Genomic DNA, 18660 nt, shown 5'->3' with positions numbered 1-18660 from the left:
GCGCAATCGTCTCTCTTGCACGCCACAACTGATGCTTCTAATGTTCAGCTTTTCTCTCAAGATACTTACACTCTGACGGGTATTCACATTGACATTACACATCCAACGGAGCATACTGGCTTCATTCCTTGCGAGCTTACGTATGTCCTCAGCAGTTACAGCCCATGTTTCACTGCCATGTAGCATGGTTGTTCGTACGCAATATATATATATATATATATATATATGGACAACATGCTTCCACAGTTTCTATCCAGCTAATTTTTATTCATGAGGCATTGGTCAACCCTAAGCCATAGTAGATGACACCTGCCTAAGGTACCATATAGTGGAACTAAACATGACACTATATGGTTACAAAGCAGACTTCTTAACCCAATAGCAATGCCTGTACATGCAGGTGCATATGTGTACGTGTGTGTGTGTGTATGTGTGCATGCATATGTATTGTAAAGTAGAATACTTGTAAATAAAATAACATAATGAGTGTTTCAGATTTAATCCTTTAAAAATCCAACCAAATTCTTCAACTTCCATACAGGCAGACAGAGCTACATAGATCTTTTACTGAATGACCTTCGACAACAGGAAAAGATACCACCACCAGCAAATAACACAGGAAGTCAAATTTCTTTTAGTTTCCATCATTTCATTACTTTTTGGTAACTACATTCATACAGCTCAACACTTAGTATTGCAATCATGAAAGAAACATGTAAATGTTTCCAAAACCTTTCAGGAATTTTAAGGATTGGTTCTTTGCTCCAGTTTCAAAGCAGGAAACAAACCAGAGGTTACTCTCACCAGTGGATAGAATACTGTAGCCCTTGCAGACGTTCACATGCTTATTACCAATAGGTAGGTAAGCAGAAGTATAGTATAAAGAATTATGCCTAGAAACAACAAAATGACTCAAGTCGATTTGAACTCACAACTTATGAGCAGGTACATCATTGTGTTATCCATTCATCTATATCACCAGTTCTTTTTTGTCATGAATGCCTAAGTAACAGTGGTACTGTGGAACTATTACTATAGAAATGAAAATCTTGGTTCAGAATTATATACACAGCTAAATTAAAGTGAATGTAAGAGCTACATTATTATGTTACCAAAGATTATCCTACTCTTGCTGGAGTTTTGATATACTTTTTGCTGATCTCACAGAAACAAATTTTCATGTTTTTTATCTACCTCAAAGACAATCAATGCATTTGATATACCTCATGATGTTTCTTTTTGCAACCAGAGCTTAATTTTCATAAACACCTGATAAGCTATGTTTTCTAATCTACCTGACCTTGAGATGTACAGAGCAGTAAATACACTCTACATCACACCTCAACACTTGCTCAAGTTATTTATCCTATAGATGCACAACTGATGCTGAATATGCCTTAATCATACCTCATTTGTCACATCAGCTATCTACTTTTTCCCATCTACAACTGACAACAGATATAGTTTGTTTCACATCATTGGCTACCTGAACTACCTGCCCTCATGTTGCATGATTGACAATAGATATACTTAATGTAACACTTCAGTGGTCGTCTGCTCTATTTGTCCTTTTGATGCACAACTGTCTAAACATATTCTACACCTAAATGGCTGCCAAATCTGTCCATACTTTTAAAGCACAACTGACTGTAAATGTATTTCATGGCATACAGTGATTACTCACCATATGATGTACAGCTGAAATTAGATGTCACACTTCAGTAGTCACTTATTGGGATTCCCTGTCATCCTCCGCATTGTAACTTGATGTCCTTGTAATGGACATCTTCTGCATAACGCCTTTTTTGGCGGGATATTAACTCTTGACAAACCTGCACTTGTTTTTAAAGACTGCATATTTAGTTTGCACTTTCTGAAATTCTCCCTACTCAATGCTTTATCCTCTTTAAGACAGTGTTTTATAGAGTACACAATGCATTGTTGCCTATTTTTTATTTACACATATCTATGACAACATGGCACAATCTACCAGCCACTTTTACAAAATCATCTTTACGTATGTATTTCAGTGATCTTCCAACAAGCCGAAGTCATGATATGAGTGGTAACAATGCTGGTATGCCATTTTCCTGGCATGATGATTACATGAACAGTCCATACCAGTTTAATAGTAGCCCTTCGCTTAGTAATGAAATGGGAATTTCTTGCATCACTGGGCCCCAAAACACTATTACAACCTTTGGTATGATTAGCAAAAGTAATCCAGTTCCTGACCACTTTGCTGTTGATTTTGATCGAGATGGTAGCCCAACTCCATTGCATGTACCAAAACCTGAAATTACTCTTAATGAAACAGTAATACAGATTACCGAAGATCCCAAAATTCTGCAAATGGAAATTTCTTCAAAAGCAACGCAAAAACCAAAACCCACTATTACAGGTCCAATGTCTGCTAGTGATATTGCTTTACCTGACCTAAAATTACCATCTTCTTGTGATGAAGTGGTTGACATGGACTCAATTAACAAAATTAGCAATGAGGATTCAATTCCTGACATATATGTATCACATTATGATGTAAAAAATAATCTTGAAAATATACCCGAAGAAGAAAATGAGAATGACTGCAAAAACTTCATGAGTACACCTACTATTGGACCACAATGCCCAGTTCCAGATGGTCCAAAAGATGACATTTCAGAACATACACCTCAATTACGTGCTGTGATGTGTGGCAATGATATCATTTATGTAGCAAACTCTATAGAAGATGTTGAAGCTGGTTTAGCAAAGAGCAGTTCCCAGTCTACTCCAACCTTTGTCAAAACTTCATCAAATGCTAGTGGTTCATTTATTTCAATAGTAGAAGGACCTAATAAAAAGGAATTAATGCCAAATTATTCAAATGATAGACGAAGTTCAGTATCTGGAAATTCTTCATGTGTTTCTATTCCACACATTACTCTAAATGAAAGTATGTTAGCAAGTCTAAACTATGAATCGGATAGTTTAAGTGAATTAGAGAATAGTGATAGTCAGCAATATCTAAATACAAATTCAGATTTCATCACCATTGACGAAACAGCTCAAAACTTTCTGACAAAGAAATCAAAGAGTGCTGGAAACTCCCCACATTTTGAGCTTAATGAAACAAAAACCATTGTCAAAGACTTTGCTAACAGTGCCCCAAATTTAAGCAGTCAATTTACAAAAGACGAGACATTCAAACTAAATGAACTGGAAAGTGAAGTGGAGGATGATAGAGAAAACCATACCAAGTCTGAACATTTGCAAACAAGTGTCTTACCTAATATGTTAGAAAAGAATAACATGAGAGAAAAAATTCTCAGTGATGATGATAATGAGTATGATCCAAGTAGCAGTGCTGAAGAATCTACAGACTCTGAAGACTTTGAAAATATAAAATTTCCTTTAAAATATTCTGCTAGAAGTAAGTATAATCAGTCACCTTCTATAAGTGATGATGATGATACATTTATTTCTGTTCCAAGGGAAAGAGGACGTTCTATGGTTAGACGTTGCTCTCAGGTTTCTCCAAGTGTTTTGGATGATGTAGATGCAGATATTTCATTAAGTTCTGTGACACTAAAGGATATTACAATAAAGCTTCCTGAAAAACAAAGCGGTGTATCTCCAGAGCTTTCTCCTCATTCCCTCTGTAAATATCAAGATGATCAGATTCTAAAATTTGTTAATGATATAATCACTGAATCAATAAAATTATCTGCAGAAGATAGTGAGTTACAAAACATTTTGGAAGGAATTGCAAAAGAGAATCCTCATGATGTTGAGAAAATATTTACTGAATCAACACAGATGTCTTCTAAAGACTGTGAACTACCAAGTACTTTGGTTGAAAACCTTGAAGAAGAATGTAGCCCTTCAAATGTCAAAGATTCGACAGAAACATCTTCGAAAGAAAGTGATGTTTCTGACAGTTCAAATGAATATTTTAAAGAATATAACGTTACCATTGTTAGTGAATCAGAACAGATGTCTTCCATAGATAGTGAAGTGTCAGAAAAACCAACTAAAAATCTCCAAGAATGTTCTATCGATGTTGATGAAGAAACAAAAGTATTTAAGGTAGAAACGTTAACACATAACTCTGAGTCTGAATTTGAAAGTGTCACCATGCAACATGACAATATTGCACCTGCTGTCAAAGATGAAGACAATGAAAGAGAGAATGTATTTGTAGGCTCAATTAGCAGTGAGATCAGAACGTTTCTTGCAGAAAAGGGTTCAGAAACTACCAAAAATATTCCTGACAATCAAAGAGACAGTAGAATGAATCCTGCTTTCTCTCAAAAGGGATGGGACAGATTACCATATAATGCTACTGAAGCAGAAATGAATGCCTTCAGAGAATATGCTGCATTTACCGATTCTCTTAAGCGAACGGGGAGGATAACACCAATTCCCCATCAACTAGATACTGTTATGGAAGAAGTGGTCACTGAAGATACAAACTCTATGTTTAAAACAAATCAAGAAGAGCTACATAACATAGATTGTCCAAGAAAACCAAGACGGAATTCCCAAGAGATTGAATCCAATATAATTAAAGATTGTGCACTTTTTGCTGATGCTTTTCTGACAGATCACAGCTATTTGTTAAATCAACCAACCGAGGAGGACTTGAACAAACCAAAAGAATCTCCTGTTAGAAAAATTACCAAACAATTTGAAGAAAAAATTAATTTATCTGGCCGACAGTCCCCACTCTGTCCTCAAAATAGTCCTGAATCTTCATCCCGAGCTTCTTCTCCTCACCCACAATATTTTTTTCCATCAAATTCAATGACAGAATCTTCATTTGAGGAAGAGGAAGAAGAAATACGAGCAAATCGAGTTATCTTTTCTCCATTAAGCTCCCCAGTAAAGAGAATTGATGAAGATGTTGACAGCATGGGATTTCTCTTTCTGATTCCACAGAATAAGTATCCTAAAGCTAAAATAGTTAGCGTTTCTGACAATATTGACTCTAATCTTGAAACTGTTAAAGGTGTGCCGATTGATAACAATGTATGTTGTGTTTCTTCAAAATATCCTTCATCACCACATGAAGATTGCAGAAATGAAGCAGCTAAGAAGAATGTAACAACTACAGATATGGAAAGCATACATGATACACAGTCAGAAATCTCTACAAATGAAAATGATGGAAAGGATATTTCTGCAAGGGAAGAGAGTACATTTACTGAAAGTGACCTTAACCAAGAGTTGCCATCAAATATTCAAGATGAATCAATTACAAAAAGTGAAACTTCGAAGGATACAATCCAAATGCATCAACCTTTAGTAACCAATGAAGTTGTCCAGAATATTACTGAATCAGATCAGTCACCACTGACAGAAACTGAAAGCTGTGAGCCACTCAGTGCAGATAGTAATAATATCTCTGAATCAAACCAGATTGCAACTGAAGATAACTTAACTAAGCAAAGCAATTGTTCTGAAGAACACAACTCAAGTGGAAAAGACTGTTGCGATGATAATCTGTCTCAAACAGACCAACATATTACTCTGGGAGAAAATTTTGATAATGACAGCAATCAACAAAGTGATAGATCTAGTGATACAGTGGTTGACATGCCTCTAGGAAATGAAAGCTGTTCTGAAAACCAGCCAATGACTTGTGAGACTCCAGAACAGGTAGAATCTGAAATATCAGCAAGCATATGCCAAGATGAACAAACATCACCCACTAACAATGCTGAAACTGGTGGAAATATAGAATTTACAGACAATAGTGAAATAAGTTCAGCATCTTACTATTCACCAACTAAATCCAGTTCTGACAGTGAAGATTGTTGGTTTGATAGTAAATCTTTATCCTTAGATTTTGAACTTAATAAAGATGATACAGGTTATGCTAAAATGTTAGCTTCATATTATGCAGTTTCCAAAGAGGAATGCCAAGATGGATCGCAGGATGACACAGCTGGCAATACAATAGCAACTGATGGAAATACAGGCTTAGAAGAATGTAATGAAGGCAGTACAGATACCCCTCAGTCTACTATTGCTGATGTGGCAGAAAAAGACACATAACGTTGCATAAAAGAAAGTCTCTTCAGCTTGCAAAGTCACTCTAAGGATCTGTGTTAATATATCCAGTGCATGATGATGATGTTATACAATTCTTGGTTTAGACCATACATTTACTGATATCTTTTGCCAAGCTAGTCTGTTGATATGAATTAGTAACCATTAGATGTTTCATCTGCAATTGTAGTGACTGTGACTAATAACACTCATACAGTTTTCTGAAAGAATAAACCATTAATAAAAACAACTGTAATAATATAATTTTTTACATAGGCAAGACATTAGAAAAATAATTGAAAGTCACAATATTCTAAGGCCAATAACAATATAAGTGGAAGTAGTTTCAAATGATAGATTTGATTCACCAAAGACAAAGTGCCATCCTACAGTACTAGCTACACTAAATCTTACTACTAGATCCAAAATATATCTCTGTAGTTAATTACTATCAAATTGATAAGAAAGCCTTCACTTACAGTGTTGGGTTCTATTACATATGTCACCATCATTTTCCAGTAGCATAATTCCAGATTACTTCAAATTAATTAGAAATCACCATGTTCTTATTTCTCTTGATATTTCTGACTTGTTTTGACAATTAATTTACCAAACTCTGTTGATAAGTGATTATACTCTAAACATGTAAGCTGTATACTCTGGGCATCACTAATTACATATATTTCATGTGTGTATATATATATATATATATATATAGGTGTTGGTCACAATGTTGTCATATTCTTTCTTAGCAAACATGTTACAATATGGGATACAGATAGAAATTATGAACAAAACAAGGTGCTGAAAGTGATGTCCTTTAGCATCAATTAAGGCCTGGACTCATTTTATTTCTAAACACCACTATTAGTTCTTCATTTGAAATGGACCCTATATAAGAGGTTATTGCCTTTTCAAGTCATTAGGCATGTATAAACACTTGCAGTCCACAGCATACTTTGCCGCTCCTCATAAATAAAAGATAGGTGGATTAAGATCCTGGGAATGAAAGTGGAGTATGCTGCAAGTCTTTTGAAATAATGCAGTCCCCAAAGATTTCAATTCAAAGAGTGGGTGGTAGCACCATCTTATCAAAACCATGAGTAATTGATTTCTTCTCGAGTCATGTATTACGGTGAAGTTGAGAAGAATCTGAAAATAATAGCACTCACTGTTTATTGCCTCTGTAAAGAAAATAGGATCACTAATGCAACCCCTGAATATTGCAACCCAGACTCCAACTTTCAGATCAGGTGGAAGTATTTCATAAAATCTGCAAGGATTACTGGACAACCTCAACCCTGTATTTTGTGAATTACCATAACCCAAGAAATGGTGACATACTGCATCCTTTAAAGAAGGTGACATCGATAACACGAGCAGTTTCCTCTTCAACAAGTCAGTTTTAGCCATCTGCAATAAAACATATGCTCTCTGTGATCAGTTGCTTTCAGTTCTTGTACTGAAATTATCTTATATAGGAAGAGTTTTACTCTGTTCTGATGGCCTTATGAGCAGTTGTAAGTCCAATATCTTGCTGCTGCGCTAACTTTGTTTAATAATTTTGATGGACTACGCAGCATACAGGCAGAAATATCCAATCATATGTCTTCAGTAAACTTCAATGGTCTTCCACAATATTCTGTGTCTTTCAATGGACCTGTTTCACAGAATTTATCAGTAAACAGTATTCACAAACAGTATTGCCATGTTGAACTGGTATATCTGGAAATTTATCAACAATTGTTGCAACACTAAATGTGTAGCAACACTTTTTCAAAACTTATTCAGTAAGATAAGACATCCCTTAATTATCAAAAACCATACTTTTGTCACCGCAGAATCTGACATATAAATAAACTTTGATTATAAAAGTGCACAGTGCCTATCTGAACATCCACAGCATGTGAGAGTGCGTACATGTGAATGTGTGTGTGTGTGTGTATTGTAATTATTTTTAAAATTATAATAGTGCCAAATCTGTATTAAAGGAAAAACAATAAATTATTCATACTATTATTTTGTAATGTAATATGTTTTAATATTAATTCATTATTTGTTGTTTGTTTTTTATCTATTTATTTATTTATTTATTTTTCAACTTCCTACAACTTGGATTATTGAATAAATAATTTATCAGAAATTCAAAGAGCATGATTTTCTTCACTTGTTTTTCAAAATGATTGTTTTAATTATTCAATTATTGTTTCAAAATTTTAAAGGACTTATGTAAACTACATATCTATTTGCAATGTTATAGTTTTTCACATATAATTGAATACACAAATAAAGGAATAATGTACTCAATTTCTGTCGGAGAGTTAAATTCATTTATTTGAAGCGGAGACCTCATTCTGTTTTTTTCTCTTAGTTTCCAGTTGCTACCACATTTCTCAAGGCAGCAACTGATTAGTGTCAGAGTGAAACTTCAGCATTGAAAAATGAAATATATAACATGTGTGTGGTCATGGATAGTAACAAAAGGACTCTGATGAGCCTGGCTGACTGATTGACTAATCAAACAATCAATTAATTAATTGACTAAATGGTTAACTAATTGACTAATAATAAAAGGAAATGACCCTCTCAAGATACAGCAAAATCAGTTTCAACACACAATTTCACATCAAGAATCTTGCAAACCAATACAAAACAAAATAATTATCTTTTGGTTTTCTAAAAATTCTTCTCAATTTTGGATTGTTTTAACCCTTTTAGTATTCAGTTTACTCTATCAAACATAATGCTTATATATTTACATTATTTTAAATTACTTAGACATTGTCTTGTAGCTTTGAGATTTCAATGATTTTTTACTTTAGAAATGACATTGTAGGGTAGGTGTAAGAAGCCAGATCTGGTTAGTGTAAACATAAAACTGAAAGAATATTTCGGCCTGATACAGCCGATTGAAATGCTAAGGGTAAATTTAGCATTTTGGTAAATTTTGATATTTAAGGCCTAAATATTAATAGGATTTTATGTTGAAATGTTAGCTAAAAGATTCGTTTATGTTTTGCTCCTAGTTATAATTTGCCAATGCCAATTGCCTCTGTTGTCTCAATTTCAAGGTGAGTTAATTGAAAGGTGTTACCTGCCATCATCAACTGGCAACAGAATAGAAAAAGTAAAATAGAAGCAAATACTTCATTCCAGTACATAATCCTACGAATACTGTTGTCATTATCATCATCCATCTGTTTTCCATACTGGCATGAGTTGGACAGTTTGACCGGAGCTGGGGGAATGCACCAGGCTCCATTGTCTGTTCCCGGCATGGTTTCTATGGCTGGATGCCCTTCCTAACACCAACCACTCCATAGTGTGTATTTAACCCTTTACCATTCAGATTACTTTATCAAATGTAATGCTTTTTATATTCACATTGTTTTAAATTAATTATATATTATCTTGTAGCTTTCAGATTTTGATGATGTGATTATTTAGTTTTCAGAATGTCATTGTAGGGTAGGTGTGAGAAAGCAGATCTCTCCTGCTTGAACATAAAGCATGTAGAATATTTGGGTCAGATATGGTCAATTTAAAAGCTAATGGGTTAATACATAATATTTCAATGTCGAAACCAAATGGAACTCGCATAAATGATTGTAAAATCATCTCAATCAACATACTTCCCATAAAAAGGTAAAAAAAAAACTATCATCAACAAATAATAATTTCATTAATATAGTTATATTTAGGCAGTGAAACAAATACAATTCAAAAAAATGTGTCCATATTTTGGTTGAAAATAATTTGATAGCTACTATTTTAAATATTTAAAGAGAAAATATGATTTTGCGTTTTCTCTGTTCAGTCAGGTAATTTTGTAGTTTCTCGTATCCTGTTTCCTCTACCGGGTAGTAGTGTTTTGGTGGTGAGCCTTCCCTTAAGCGTATGTAAATATTGCAATATTTGTAATGTACTACACCATATCGGGGGCCTCTGTGTTTCCGCAAACCTTTCACAACTACACCTTTTGTAGCTAGGGCGTCAGCTGAAATTGAAAAAAGGAGAAAACTACATAAGAACTGTTAACACATTTTATGAAGCCATACATATTTACAGAACATTCTAAGTAAAATGCTTTGCATAAAATCTTTATACAGATGGTCAAATGTTTACATAGGTTCCTCAGTGAAATTTCATTTGAAACTAAGAATATTGGTTTAATTTCAACCTGCATAAGTATAATATATTTTTTTTTGCTGTTATTATAAATGAATTATTTACCCTGCACAGTCAATATCATTGTAACATTCACTTTTCCATGCTTACATGGATTGGACAGAGTTTATTGAGACAGACTTTCTATAGCTGGATGCCCTTCCAATCACCATCTGTTTCCAAGCAAGGTAATATATCCCCATAGCCAAACATGTTTATGCAGAAATGAATAACACTGTTTAAATGAAAGAGACACTCATTTGTAACTACCATGTATTATCAAAGCAAAGATACCAGCATGGTCACAGTCTAATGACTGAAACAAGTAAAAGTTGAAAAAATAAATTGAAATTTCCCAATGTATATTTTCTGTTAATCCCAAACCACTCTGTAAGTTGTTGATATTTTGCATCCATCTCAATAACATTCAAACGCAAATTGTGTGTGTGAGTGTCTCTCTCTCTCTGTTTCCCTCTCACTTGCCACGCATATACACACACAAACATGTCCAATGTAAATATATTTTAAGCACAAGCCAGCTCACAACAACAATAATCATTCAATCAATTAAATAAAGCTAAATGCTAATCTGCTATGCTACTAATTCCAGTAATCCAAGTGTCATTATAAAAGGATGCTATTATCAACGCCAGGCAGTAATAGACTATTGAATAGGTATTGAGAAAGATAATGATGTAAAGCAGTTTTTGTTGATAACTTGTATAAATGCCAACTACTGTTACAGGTGACAAACACTTGCCCCATTGCATAAAATAGAGACACGGTGGTAGAGTGGTTAAAGTGCTCTATCATAGGGTCCTTTACTACAAGTTCAAATCATGTTACAAGGAATGTTGCTTTGCGAGTTAATTTGTTTTTGTTTTTTCTTAAGCATATTCTTTTATTGTTTACTTTTTTCAGTCATTGAACAGAAGCCATACTGGGGAACCACCTTAAAAGGTTCAGCTGAAGAAACTAACCCTAGTACTTACTTTTAAGTCAAATACTTATTCTATTGGTCTCCATTGCTGAACCACTAAATTACAGGAATGTAAACAAACCAGCACCAGTTGTAAAGCAGTGGCAGAGACAAACACACACACACACACACATATATATGATGGACTTCCAAATTGTTTCCTTCTACCAAATTCGCTCAAAAGACACTGATTATCTGAGGCTGTAATCAAAGAAACTTGCCCAACATGCTGTGCAATGGAGCCAAAGCCTAGCAACATGAGCTTTTTGACCATACTGCACCTATATTGGTGCTGGTGGTGGTGGCAGCAGCAGCAGTGGTGGTGGTGGTGATGATGATGATGATTATTATTATTGTTAAGGAAGCGAGCTGGAAGAATTGTTAGCATGTCAGGTGAAATGCTTAGTGGCATTTTATCTATCTTCACATTCTGAGTACAAATTCCACTAAAATCAACTTTGCCTTTCATCCTTTTGGGGGTCAATAAAATAAGTATCAGTTGAGTACTGTGGTCAATGCAATCAACTTACACCTTCCCCAAAATTGCTAGTCTGGTGCCAAAATTTGAAATCATCATCATTATGATCATCGTCATCAATGTGGCAAGCTGGCAAAATTATTAGTATGCCAGGCAAAATGCTTAGTGGCATTTCGTGCATCATTACATTCTGAGATCAAATACTGCCATGGTTGATTTTTTTTTTTTCAGGGTTGATAAAATAAATACAAGTCTAGTGTGAGTGAAAATGATTATAATAATAATATTTTTAATTATGAGTGATCTTGACATTCTTTTTACTTTACATAAAATATTCATTCCATTCTACTATTGTTTTATTGCCATTTATTTACAAGTATTATAAATTTTATAAGTAAGATATTTTCTGGAAATGAATTACAATTTATAACATTGCTACCATGGGAAATTATTGGTCTGCTTTATGAGTTCCCACCTTATGAGCAGTCTCCAGGAACAAATTAACTCAAAGCATTACTGTACATTCTTTTAGTAGTGGTGGGGAGGGCTCAAAACCTAGTCTCTGATACAGCATTATAGAAAACTGCCTTCATCTTTAGGCATCATGTCTAGCCCTTAATCAACTTCTGAAAAAATCTCACTTGTACTTCTTAAAGTTTAGCTACACTTATTTATCTAGGATGTCTGAATTTCCAGAACAAGCAACAGAATTCTCTTACAATTAATTAACTAATTATTTCTTGATGGCAATATGTTACCTGATAAATAAGTATCGTGTATAAGGTGATATCAATAATCTGAATAACAAATATCACTTTTACCAGTTGAATTTTAATTCCCACTACAAGTGAAAGTTCAATTATAATAGCTTGTTAATAAATTTTATAAAACCAAATAAACACCATTTTTATTTAATGACCTAAATATATAATTATCTATTTTGCTGTCACTGATGTTTCTAAAATATAAATGGAAGCAGGCATAATGATAAAAGGTAAAAAGAGATCAATAAATTCATTATATCATTTATAAAGTCTCATACTAAGATTAAATGAATGCCTACTAGTAATTTTTTTTTTTTTTTTTATTATTTAGACATTTAATATATACAAAAGTACAGTATATTGACCCAACTGAAACTGTGTATGTATCCTGAAGACGAACAAGTTGAAACAGTATTATCGTTGGATTCAAATCAACTTAAAAAAAGATTAACAAAAATTAACACTCTCACCCAAGATATAAATACTAGATAGGTTGTTTCTAGAATAAGCACAGACTTTAGTTATTTTATTCAAACACTGTTGGCGCAGAAAATGGTGTAAAGAAGAAAAAAATTAAATTGTTGATAAACAATCGCTCTCACCTATCCATAAATTAGATTTGAATTCAACTCCATGCTGAAGGATGGCCATTTCCTGAGCTTCTAAAAGAACCTGCAGAGAATAAAAAAAAATAAATGCAAATAAATACCATAACATCCATTCTTAAACAAGACTTTCATAACTGGATAGCTGAAGTAATTGAATACTGATACAAAAAGGATTTGAAACAATTAATGTCACTGAATAATGTCCTTAAGCAAAATGCAGAGCTCTTCCCTATTTCTTTTGTTCAGTGGCTTATTTTCATGGCTATCTACAAAGGCTATACAGTTATCAAATTTCTGGAACCATCTCCAGAAAAGAAACTCATACATGAAATGTTAAAAGAAGCAAATATATATTAATGGGTATTTAAGGACTAGTTAACCCTTTGCATGTCCTGTGTATAAAATGTGATACACAGGACATATCTCCCTAACATTCATGCATCATTTATACTACACATAACCAATTTTTTTCAACCACCAGAGTAGCTTAGGAGTTATGAAAGGAAAGCTTTATATTATTCAGAATGTATGAAACAAGGGCTACTAAAAGCATGAAAACATTCATGGATGTATAGGACAAACTTATGAACTTATAAATATTACACCCACTACACTCTCGGAGTGGTTGGCGTTAGGAAGGGCATCCAGCTGTAGAAACTCTGCCAATTCAGATTGGAGCCTGGTGTCACCTCCTGGTCTACCAATCCTCAGTCAAATCGTCCAACGCATGCTAGCATGGAAAGCGGAAGTTAAACAACGATGATGATGACGATGACAAGTATAAGGGAAATATTTCACCCTTCAAATCCTGAAATCTGGCTGCAGTCATCCATAGCTTCAAAACCAGAAAAATCATCAGGGTCGTCAATACTGTATAAAGTGTCACTATTTTCAAACAAAATGACATTTTCTGTACCATCTAATGCATTACTGATGCCACATTTTTCAAAGGTTTTACTGCTACTTCAATTTTCACAGCGTTCCATGATTTCAGGACCCAATCACACAGCTGAGCAATTGTTGGCTTTTTCAAATGAGCTTCTGGTGATAGGTCATGGTCCTTGGCTCTCATCCACTGAGTCCACCCTTCTTTCATAAGTGCCTTAAAAGCCTGTTGATTAATATGTGGTTGTATTAGGTTGTCAAGTATGAAATTTGTAGTAAGGTATATGGTAAACTTTGACAGCTGCTCATTTTGCGCCATTATTATATTTTGACAATCTTTATTTTTTGTTAGACATCTGACATACCTATTTCTTTTTTCTAACTCATTCTGCACTTTAAGTATTTATAAATTGTTTTTTGCTATTTTTTTGTTAAGAGATAGATAAGTCAGAAATTCATAGTTTTGAAATAGGAGTTCTTTCTTGGAAACACGGCATCACAAACAGCTCGGAATATTAATGGAATATTTCATTCTAATGTTATTACACAGCAGACAGTATCAAATTGGTTTGCAAAATTTCATTCTGGTAACTTTGACCTCACAAATGAGAAACGCAGTCAACCAGAGACAAAGGGTGGATAATGACGAACTGAAAGCCACCACCATCCAGATCCATCTCAAAGTGCCCATGAATTTTCGTTGTTGTTTAGTGTTGACTCTAGATTGCCAGGCTTTTACAGTTCCTGGCTGGACAAGCTACCGCTGAAATGGCAAAAGTGTACTGACAATAGGGGTGCATACTTTGATAAATAAAACTATTCCTTGTATTTATAAAACATTAGCAAACTTTTTTCCTTTTCTACAAATTTCATACTTGACGATCTAATAATTGGCTTGTTAAACCACCAGGGATCACTGTCATTTTCATCTTCAATTGTTTTGTGGGCACAAAACTGGTCCCACACAAGAAGGGATGGTATTTTAAGGAGGTCACTGGAACACCTTGACAAGACCTTATCTAGCTTCACACCCTCTACATCCGAGCATGACCGTTGCTAGGGCCACAGATTGGCTCCCATGCCAGTGACACATGAAAAGCACCATTCGAACATGATCGTAGCCAGTGTCGCCTTACCGGCACATGTGCCGGTGGCATGTGAAAAACAACTTTCAAGCGTGATCATTGCCAGTGCCACCAGACTGGCTCCCATGCAGGTAGCATGTAAAAACACCTTTTGAGCATGAGCGTGGTCATTGCCAGAACCGCCTGACTAGCCCTCGTGCCAATGGCATGTAAAAAGCACCCACTACACTCTTGGAGTGGTTACATTAGGAAGGGCATCCAGCTGTAGAAACTTTGCCAGACCAGATTGAGCTTGGTGCAGCCTCTGGCTCACCAGTCCTCAGTCAAACTGTCCAACCCATGCCAGAATAGAAAGCAAAAGTTAAACGATGATGATGATAATGATGTTACACTTTATTCTGAGAGATTTAACAGTAGCTTGCTGAGAGAGAATGTGATGTAAGACTGTTTCTTTAATTATATCTTTGTGTGGGTGAAAGAGACTTGGTCATTAGCCCCCACCACCACCACCACTGATAGAGGGCTTTGAGACCATTGTTCATGGAAACAGTGAAATCATTATCCACATTTTATCTAGATACATGTGAATAATACCTGTTAAGCAGGAACAAAGAGAGGTACTGGCTACATAAGAATTAGTGATAGCATATGTCTTTCATTAGATGTTCAACATATAATTACTGCCAAAACACACACTGAAAAGAGACGTGAGTGACAAGTTTGAGAAAGCATAGAAACTTACCTCTTTCACAACAGCAGAGCCTTTTCTCTTATAAAATGACAACTGTTTCAGGGCTTCATCGATGGACATTCCTCGGATCTAACAAGTAAAATAGAATAAATTATCAGCAATAATTATACAGTGAGAAATACACAATTTTAGACCATGTCTAATGTATCTCTGTATTAAAATAATTCACTTGTCCATGATATATATGCACAATATACATGCACTTTATTTGAGGGTTAACTTTCAAATTTAAAATTTTCTTTTGATTTTTATCTATGTTTTTACATTCTCAATACATATTTTTTCTAAATTTATCTTTTCTTTCTAAATTTTTTATGTATATTTTCTTTAGTGTATCATTTTCAATATTTTATTTCCGTTTCATATATATATGTATGTATAGGTGTACACACAGATACACACACACAAATATCAAACAGTGAGAATGAGTGCTCAATACCACACTGGAGGATAAATATTTGTGGGTGTACAAGACTACCATTGGTTTCATGTAAAGTGACCTTCACAATTGTTCAAGCATGCAGCATGAAAGTGTTGGTAGTCATCTCAACACTTTTATGTAGCACACTTAAACAATTGTGAAAATCTCCTTACATAAAATCATCAGTAGCCTTGTTAACCCACAAATAAAGTGCATATATATTGTGTGTACAAACAGATATATGATTGCTGTTGTTAAGTTTAGAGCTCCATGTAGATTATCATTGTCCAGTTTGCTTCCAGTATAATAGTTGAGCAACTACTACACTTAGTATTACTAGTTATGATATACACAGCAAATGTAGGAGAAATTATGGTACACAGAGATTTATATCATTTGTTCCTATGTACGTTTCAACATTGTGGTTGTTTAGAACTTTGTATTGGAAGTTACACTATAAACTTAGATCTTTTTAATTGTATCCTACTTTCATTTGATACAGCTGATTATGTTTAGCTTCCTTGTATTAGACACTTTCCTAATCCTTTTTTCATTAGAACTCCTTGTATTTGCTTTTCATCTTGCAATAATTCACATTAAGCTTGACCCTTGTTCAAACCATTCAGTTAATCTATAAATACTCATCTCAGTTCTGTAGATGGTTAACCATAGCCTGTCCAAAACATAATAATAACAAGAAGAACAATGACAGCAACAACAACTCCATCAAACAATGTAGCAGGGACAAAACTAACAGTAATTGGCAAGATACCTTAATTTGTCTTCTGAATGGGACATGAAAAAGCAGGAATGGAATGTGGTGTAGAAGAGCAATATTCTAGCACACAACATTAAATTTCACATTAGACCATTCAAAGATTAAAAAAAAACTAATCTGTTCACATAGAAATTCTTATTCTATCGCAAAATGCACTCATACAACAACACTTTCCAAATATATACAAAGACATGGGACAAGGTTGTGAAATATGATCTTCAGAAGTTGAGTCTCACGGAGGCAATAAGTGACCAAGACATCTGGTGATTTGCTATGCTAGAGAAGACATGTCAAGTGAAATCATAGTTGTGGCCAGTGCCAGTGACACGTAAAAGGCACCTGTGCTGGTGACACATAAAAGGTACCCATGTCAGTAACACGTAAAAGGCACCTACTACACTCAGTGGAGTGGTTTAGGAAGGGCATCCAGCTGTAGAGACCATGCCAAAACAGAATGGAGTCTGAGGCAGCTCTCTAGTTTACCAGTTCCAGTCAAACCGTCTAACCCATGCCAGCATGGAAAATGGATACTAAATAATGATAATGATGATATATATGTATACATCATTTGCATTATTTTTTAAAGTGGGCATGGAACAGATAAGAGTTACAGGGATTTTTCCCCCTTATTATTATAAATGTAGGCATGGTTGCATTTATAATAATATTTCAGAATCCACAGCCATGTTCATTGAGACTGTGGGTTCAAGTATAGCTACATGACCTTTTCTTTGATATGAAAATAAGAATGGAATACAGCTTGTAATGATTTGTTAAACACTTTATTATGACAGTTGTAAAACAGCAGAATAATAATTATGCCTAGATCATTTCTTCAATTCCATTCTATACCTAAAATCGTTAACTTCTTGACATAACATGAAAGATAATAGATAACAACTCTCAAAGTAGGAAAGATGAGAAGTATAAAAGAACAAGGACTATATAGCTTTCAGGGATGTCTCTTAAAATTGCACATTTAATAATGTTTTTATGAACTTTAACTCTATCTAATAAATCAAATGTTTCGAATAAAATATTATTTCATTTCATGTACTCCGTGGTTCTCTATAAACTTCCAATATATCTTAAAGTTTTACCTGTTATCTCCACAAGTTCCACTAGTTTTAATTGTTCTGCAAAATATGGGAGATAACTCTCGACGTATATCTTATAAGGCCTCATCAGTGAACCATGATTGTCATTGTACTCATCATCATTTCACATCCACCTTCCATGTTGGCATGGGTTGGACGGTTTGCCAGGAGCTAACCAGGTAAGAGACTGCACCAGACTTCTGTGTCTGTTTTGGCATGGTCTTTATAGCTGGATACCCTTCCTAACAACCACTCAGTAGAGTGGACTTACCGAAATATAAAGATGACTATTATTGCCTTTCTAATTAACTTCTTAGTGGAGGCGCAATGGCCCAGTGGTTAGGGCAGCGGACTTGCGGTCATAGGATCGTGGTTTCGATTCCCAGACCAGGCGTTGTGAGTGTTTATTGAGCAAAAACACCTAAAGCTCCACGAGGCTCCGGCAGGGGATAGTGGCGAACCCTGCTGTACTCTTTCACCACAATTTTCTCTCACTCTTACTTCCTGTTTTCTGTTGTGCCAGCAATTCAAAGGGTCAGCCTTGTCACACTGTGTCACGCTGAATCTCTCTGAGAACTACATTAAGGGTACACATGTCTGTGGAGTGCTCAGCC

General features: G+C 34.7%; 2 protein-coding genes across 3 annotated transcripts in view; one reads left to right on the top strand and one right to left on the bottom strand.

The window, feature by feature from the left end:
• LOC106884525 (uncharacterized) overlaps nucleotides 1-8185 on the top strand; it is a 38916-nt gene extending 30731 nt beyond the window's left edge. The window contains exon 8 of the mRNA XM_014911957.2: nucleotides 2031-8185. Coding sequence (XP_014767443.1) covers nucleotides 2031-6039 — 4009 coding nt within the window. The 3' untranslated portion in view covers nucleotides 6040-8185. The remainder of the gene's footprint in view (nucleotides 1-2030) is intronic.
• A 1525-nt stretch (nucleotides 8186-9710) lies between these two features.
• Nucleotides 9711-18660, bottom strand: part of LOC106884524 (39S ribosomal protein L22, mitochondrial) — a 15509-nt gene continuing 6559 nt past the window's right edge. For both annotated transcript variants that reach the window (XM_014935949.2, XM_014935950.2), the window contains exons 5-7: nucleotides 15742-15819; nucleotides 13024-13093; nucleotides 9711-10030 (exon numbers count right to left, since the gene is read on the bottom strand). In XM_014935949.2, coding sequence (XP_014791435.1) covers nucleotides 9813-10030; nucleotides 13024-13093; nucleotides 15742-15819 — 366 coding nt within the window. In that variant the 3' untranslated portion in view covers nucleotides 9711-9812. The remainder of the gene's footprint in view (nucleotides 10031-13023; nucleotides 13094-15741; nucleotides 15820-18660) is intronic.

This window comes from Octopus bimaculoides, chromosome 7, assembly GCF_001194135.2.
Source record: "Octopus bimaculoides isolate UCB-OBI-ISO-001 chromosome 7, ASM119413v2, whole genome shotgun sequence".
NCBI lineage: Eukaryota > Metazoa > Mollusca > Cephalopoda > Octopoda > Octopodidae > Octopus > Octopus bimaculoides.
Note: the sequence above shows the minus strand (reverse complement) of the source record. Positions and strands in the feature narration are given on the sequence as shown.